At 28.5% G+C, this 7,051-nt stretch overlaps 1 protein-coding gene across 1 annotated transcript; it reads right to left on the reverse strand.

Moving 5' to 3' along the window:
* Positions 1-1,375: 1,375 nt before the first annotated feature.
* HP6 (histidine phosphotransfer protein 6) lies at positions 1,376-4,358 on the reverse strand. The gene is made up of 5 exons (XM_039023344.2): positions 4,188-4,358; positions 2,908-3,038; positions 2,612-2,755; positions 1,895-1,967; positions 1,376-1,776 (listed from the first exon to the last, which is right to left on the reverse strand). The coding sequence occupies exons 1-5, from the start codon at positions 4,254-4,256 to the stop codon at positions 1,720-1,722; spliced, it is 474 nt and encodes a 157-aa protein (XP_038879272.1). The 5' UTR covers positions 4,257-4,358; the 3' UTR covers positions 1,376-1,719.
* Between the last annotated feature and the right edge of the window lie 2,693 nt (positions 4,359-7,051).

The raw sequence follows: 7,051 nt of genomic DNA on the forward strand, positions 1-7,051 counted from the left end.
CAATTTCAAAATCAAAAAGTGAAATTGAAAAATTAGGAAAAATCCCAATATGGGATTTTCTCCCTTTCAAGCAAGAAGGTTAGTCACCTTCTTACACATAATTCAGCCACCAAGTTCAAGGGATAGCCGTATCACTTGAAGTGATCAGTGTTGCATGAGAGTCATGTAATAAAACCACTCTTAATTGAGTGGAAAAGCTGATGCAATTGCTAAATTACTGAGTTTTTGAAGAATGAAGAAGTTGTTCTTCATCTAGCTAAAAAACTAGAAAACCTCTCATCTAATTCCCTAAGTTCAAGCTTGTTTTGAGTCCCACAACTCAATCTAACGCTCTAGAGAATAGTAGAGAAGTTCTAACAGTGGTCCAGAGGAAGAATTGGAGAAGATTGTAGCTGAATTTCGATTTGAAGAGGATCTTCAAAGGTATATAATGAAACCCTCTTAATATCCATATGAACATGCTTAATTTGTTGTCAAAATTGAGGAATTAGAATGCTTAATGATCTTGCTTTCTTCCGCTGCATGATTCTGTATTCCAACAATTGGTATCAGAGCATCAGTTAAGTATTCAATTCGAGTTAATTTTGGTCAAATAGGTGTTTTTCATAAATTGAAGGGATATAGAGAAGCCTACAAGCACAAAACAATAAATTACATAAAGGCAACCAAGTTTAGTGAGATGGAGGTAGGGCTGTAACATTTAAAGATCTTTGATCGATAAGTTCAATAACAACCCGTCAAGGAGCATATGTTTTCCCAAAGATTGACTTCACTGTTATATTTTTTGTTGAAAGTGATTATTTCTTTCAAACCATATTGTCCAACAAACAGCAGCTGAGCTGAAGATGATATTGTTTCTTCTGGAATTTAAGTTTAGACCCCACAAGTTTTTGCAAAGAGAAAGCAGGTCAATATTATTGTGATGCCTATTCCAAAGGACGTTTGCCACTTTGCTATAAATAAACAGATGATCTATATTATTGCCATTTTTCTTTTACATAGAGGACACCAATTTGGGTTTTAAGCAATATTCAGTAATCTTTTCTAAAGCACCTCCGTCGTGTTTACACTCTAATTCTATTAGATTGGCACCTATGCATCTGTATTATATTATATTTTTCTTTAATAATAAAGCTATTCTCTCCTTCACCTATGAATGTAGCTAGCACACTATTAGTGAACCACGTAAATTTTTATGTCAATTTTATATTGTTTTTATTTTTTGCATGTCGATTTAATTTTTGTTATAACAAACCTAATAAAAGACGACGTTAGTTCCTAAAATATTATCGAAATTTACCCTCCAAACTATATCATTTAGCCTCCACCGTATTTATAACTACTTTCATGAGTAGAAAAAAGGATAATAAAATGTCAAATTCGATGAGGATATCATTAGTTTCAATCTAATGTTACAACTAAAACTCAACCCAAAACCAAGAAAAAAACAAAAAGCAAAAGAACAAAAAAAACAAAAAGCAAATAAAGAGAAAATAATTATAACTCTACAAAAAAAAAAATGGAAAAGAAAAGATGTTTCAATTGAAGAGAAAAAGTAGGGTTTTCCAATGGGCCATCCCCATTGTTCTTTTTTGGAAACAGATGAGAGCTTTCTTTCTTTTTTGGCTTCTCTCCCAAAATCACACCCTTTTTTAATCTTCTCATTACAATCACTTCTTAGTGCTTCTTTTTGCCTTTTTGTTTTTCCTTTTTTTCCCTTCAATTCTGCTGCATTGGGTACCTAACTCCTGCACCCAAAACTCTTTGCTGCTCTATCTACATCACATGCAAATTACCAAAAAAATAAAACTTTATCAATACAAAAAAGCTGCCTCTTTGTCTCTTTGTGTAATTTTTTTTCATCAAATCTAATCAATCTCTATCTTTAACTCACCTGAAACAGCTCGTGAAGTTTGCCCTTTAAATAACAATACTCATGTTCAAGAACTTCCAATGCTCTCAAACAACTAGGAAAAAAAAAAAAAAAAAAAAAACAGAACAAAAAATCAAACTCATGTTTAAGAATTCCGACATAAAATTTAGATTTTCAATAACCCATTTGCTTAATTTTTGTGTCTCATCCTGATTTAACAAACAATTTATTAAATCATCAATTGATCTAAAATCTTAAGTTGATAGGTAAAAATAAATTTAATTATATCATTTATCATGAACTTGAAATATGAAGAAATCTCAACAAGTGAAAATGAATATTAATCGGGGGAGTAACATGGTATTGAACACAAATCTCTTGAACCAACTTGTTCCGATACTATCTTAAATCACTAATTAACTAAAAAACTTAAGTTTTTTTGGTAAAGTTAAATTTAATCATATCATCTAACATGATTAACATGCTAACAAAGTAAGAAGATAAACACAAAACCCACAATTTTAGGTAAAAATCTAGGGTTTGTATTGTACGTTTGTTTTTCTGTCTTGTCGAGTGTGTTTCAGAATCTCAAAAAAGGGTAGCACAGTTGTTTTTTCTTTTTTCTTTTTTTTTTTTACTTAAAAAAGAAAAGTAAAAAAGGGTATTTTTGGATATATGATGAAAAATAAGCATAAAAATTAGGGTTATTTTAATTTATGGTTAATATTAATAATTTACCCAGCACGGTTGTTTTGTTCAGAATTGGCTCGAAATGCAATGCAAACATTTCTGACTCTGTTGGCTCCTATGCTTGAACTGCTCCCCATCAACTGATTCAAATGGTTTCCCATTTTTTTGTAGTCTGTTAAATCTCTGTCAATTCTGTCCAATCCAAAAGAAAAACCCTAACCTTTATCAACAACAAATAAACCTTTTCTTTCTTATATATATATATTTTATATGCATGAAGAACTAGCAAAAAAAAAAAAAAAGTTTCATTTGTGAAATTGAGTGAGAGATTAAACAAGACTTACAATAATGCTCTGAGGTTTTTCAACAATCTCTCTGACTCTTGAAAGTAAATGTTGACCACTTCTGATACAAAATTTGGAGAGCTCTCATCTTGGAGTTGTTGTAGTTGTAAGAATTGCTCGTCCAATACTCCCTACATTAAGAATATGAATAAATTATTTTTTGAGTAAGAAAATAAAGAATTAAAGGGATTAAGAGGTACACCGGGATATTTTAATTAAGTTAACATATCCATAGTACTCTCGTCATATCTTAGTCCAAAGAGGAGAATTTAATCTTTTTTGACTTGGAGTTTTCATATTTAATATAATAATTTAATTAATAAATATTAGAAGTGGAGGTCATGAGATTGAATTATGTAATAGTCTAATTGGTTGATTAGGGATAAACTTCTAGGGTTTAGTGTTAGTTTAAGACCTTTCCTTACTACTCTACTAAATAAGGCAACAGGAAGTTTCTGTTATGTTTCCATTAAGACTCTATTCGATAACAATGTTGTTATTAATTTTATGTTTTAGAATTTTATGTTTGCTTTCTTTTAAAATTTTAATTACGATTATCATCTTTGTTAAAATTAAAAAAAACATTTGAATTTCGAATTAAAGTCAAAATACAAAAACAAGTTTTTAAACTTGTCTTGATTTTTTTAAAATTGAATAGAGGTGGATAACAAAACCTAAAAACTTATAGATATAAGAAATGTTTATAAGCTACATTTTCTAAAATTAAATATATATATATATATATTATCAAAGGAACCCTAAAACTTTTGACAATCTAAAGAAGTTGATATGCAGAGAAAGAATATTGGACTCCTTTCTTCTACAAAAACTAAAAACATGTAATAAAAATTTAAGCAGACCCATTTGATTATTAGATTTTAATTCTTGATACTTATATTACTAAACCGTGTTTTTTCACACATTTGAATTATTAGTCAAATTTTAAAAAACAAAAAACCAAAACTTTTAAAAGAACCACTTTTTCTTAATTCACTTTCAAAACTCAACTTCTATTTCCAAAAACAAATAAAAAAACTATAAACTAGAATAAATAAAATTTCCAAAACACAAAAACCAGAAATCAAATAGTTATCAAAGAAAAGAAAGGAAAGTATTGTTCCAAAATTTAAAACAAACATACTAATTAAACACACAAAACCCTCATTACTCAAAAATGTAATTCTTATAAAAGGAAAAAAAAAAGAATGAAACGAACCCTTAATGAAAAGAGAAAGAAAGGGAGAAGAGAAGAGAGTTTAGATTGATATATAGAAATTTACTTGATGGAAGAGTAAGGCAAGTAAACGATTCATATCGGCTCGCAACCTGTCGGGCCCGAAGCCAAGCATCCACACAGGCACACCCGTTTTGGCTGATAAAATACCCTCAACAAATTCCCTCTTATTATTATTCTCTTTGCTTTCAATTTAAATGGCCATCAACGAAGTTCACAAACCCTAACTATTTAAAGCCAGTGCTCGAGCTAATCCACATCCATATTTTCCCACACACCGATGTAGAGCGTCGACTTCACCATCCAATCATCTTGCTCCACGTGTAGAGAGTGTGACTCACTTTTTCATTTGGGAAAGTTATGAGCAATGAGGTGGAAGCGTGCTGCGTTTTGGGAACTTGTTCGAGGTGAAAATGTGGGGTATCAACTAGACAATAACGGTGGTGGTGAGTGGTGGAATATGACCTGCTCCGCCAGTACCCAGTAAACAAGCGTGCTGTCAGAAGGAAACGGCGGGGGGAATTCACTCAGTTTCTCCCACCCGACACCCTTCTGCAGCCGGTTGCCTGTCAGAATGTGTCAACTCACAGTCGCCATTTCACAACCAATATATATATATATATATATATATATTTTGTTCCACGGTGGGGAGGGAGATGTAAAACACATGTTCTCGAGGGGTTACATTGTTAAAGCCCAAAACTTTTTGGTTGTTGCCGACTTTTTTGTATTGGGAAAATCGATTTAGGAGGGGTGGCCTAGGAGTTTGGGGCTTTAGGGTTTTTAGTGCCCCATAAATAAGGTTGTGTGTGACAGATGGGTGAACCTAACTATGTATAATAAGCACTTTCCCATTCAATTTGTTTTTTTAATTTTTTTTAAACCACGAATCGGTGGTATATAACTCAATAGATAAGATACAGATTATCATTATAGATGTTGATAATTTAAAACTTTCATCTCTTCATTTCTTGAAATGAGTACTACTATGTTACTATGTGATCATATGATTGTTTTTAATAACCGTTAGATATAAATTCAATAAATATAAATATATATATATATATATTTGTATAGTTCTTTTTTTCCCTTTCTTTCCTTTTTAAATAGAGTTTGTTTGTATAGTAAAGGACAAGAATGGTGCCCTCAGCTATTCAGTCTATTTACCCTTGGAAGTTGTTAATAAGTTAAAAACTTTTATCACCGTTTCGTTCATGAGAATGAGAAACGATATTCTATCATCATATTTGGTATAAACTTTTAACCTTGATAATGAGAACATTTTATTCCACGGCATTTTATATTCTCATCTATGTAGATTTTTCATAACTACCATTTTTAATGATTTTTTTTCTTTCTCTTATTTTTTATCTTTTCATTTTTTTTTCTTCTCTGGTGATATTGGTTAATTTATTTGATTTTTATCAACATGTTTAAATCAAATTTATAATTGATATATATAATTAATTTTATTATTAATAATACTAATATAATATTTTATTCTATTATTATGAATTAATATGAAAAACCATAATCTTTTTTTAAAAAATATAAATAACCATAATTATATTTGCTTAAATCCATTTTTATTGGTAATATATATTAACATCATAAATTATTTATTAAAATTATTAATTAGTCTTTAAAAAATATTAGTTAATTAACTAATAATAAAATAAGTTAATTTTTTGCATTAAAGCAATCTTGTACTTATAATTCTAGTTTTAAACTATAATTATAGTTATTTTTTAAAATTAAAGACATTGTTTGATGATTTAAAATCAATTAGTTTATATCAACTTCTTTTGTATATATATAAGGTTTATAATTGACAATAAATAATTAGTTAATTAACTCTTCCATTAACAATACTACATAAGAAAAGAAAATAGATATTTAAATTAATTATCAATATTTTTTTAATAAAAATTGATAATATAAATATACAATATAAAATCTTAATTGATAATAAATATATTAAATTGGAGGGTGAGTGAGTAAATTTAGTTCAATTTTAATGGCTTAAAATTTATTTAATAACTTAATATAATAAAAAATAAATTAAAAAATGAAAATTAAATATCAAAATTAATTTTTATTAATTTTATACTTTATAATTGCATAAAAAAATATAATGCATTCCCAGACATCCTATTCTCATTCTCATACATAACCAAACACAGTCTCTTTGATTCCCAGATATTTTATTGCCAGACCTATTCCCAAACATCCTTTTATTCCAAGCATCTTGAAAACCTTAATCCAAGAATGAGTTTATTTAGATTAAAGTTTCTTTTTCCAAATTTTTTTGAAGTATATGAATGGAATAAACATTTTTCTCAAAGCTATATGTACGTTTCTTTTTCCTAGAATATGTGAAACAAATGGACGTGGCCAAATGTAATATTAAAGATCATTTTGTTTTTTGTTTTTATTTTAATACTAAGTCTATAGACACTATTTTTACCTCCAAGTTTCTTCCTTTGTTATCTACTTTTTTATCATTGGTTTAAAAAATCAAGTCAAATTTTGAAAATTTTAAAAAAAAATAGCTTTTAAAAACTTGTTTTTGCTTTATTGAACATATTTGATTGACCGTGGGATATGATGAGGGTGCTAAGAATGTGTCAATCTAGTTGAGATATTTGGTTTCACCTATTGACTCACATCTTATCTTCTTCTAAAAAAGAAACTTGCTTTTGTTTTTGAAATTTGACTAAGAATTCAACTATTTTATTTAAGAAAGATATAAACTATTGTAAGAAATAAAGAAAAAATATGCTTAATTTTCAAAAACTAAAAAACCAAAAGCAAAATAATTATCAAATAGGTCTACCCAAGTATATTTTTGGAATTAGAAAGAGTAATACGTCTAATCTACAATGTAAGTTTTTGAATTGTCAAGTGTTA

The sequence above is a fragment of the Benincasa hispida genome, chromosome 1 (genome assembly GCF_027475165.1).
Source record: "Benincasa hispida cultivar pf3 chromosome 1, pf3_genome.v1.1, whole genome shotgun sequence".
In the NCBI taxonomy this organism is placed as follows: domain Eukaryota; kingdom Viridiplantae; phylum Streptophyta; class Magnoliopsida; order Cucurbitales; family Cucurbitaceae; genus Benincasa; species Benincasa hispida.

Coding starts and splice junctions, on each gene's coding strand:
- HP6 (XM_039023344.2), bottom strand. CDS start 4,256: ATGCTTGGCTTCGGGCCCGACAGGTTGCGAGCCGATATGAATCGTTTA. Junction 1,968..2,611: donor GAACAAAACAACCGTGCTGG/GTAAATTATTAA, acceptor TTTTTTTCCTAG/TTGTTTGAGAGCATTGGAAG. Junction 1,777..1,894: donor AACTTCACGAGCTGTTTCAG/GTGAGTTAAAGA, acceptor CATGTGATGTAG/ATAGAGCAGCAAAGAGTTTT.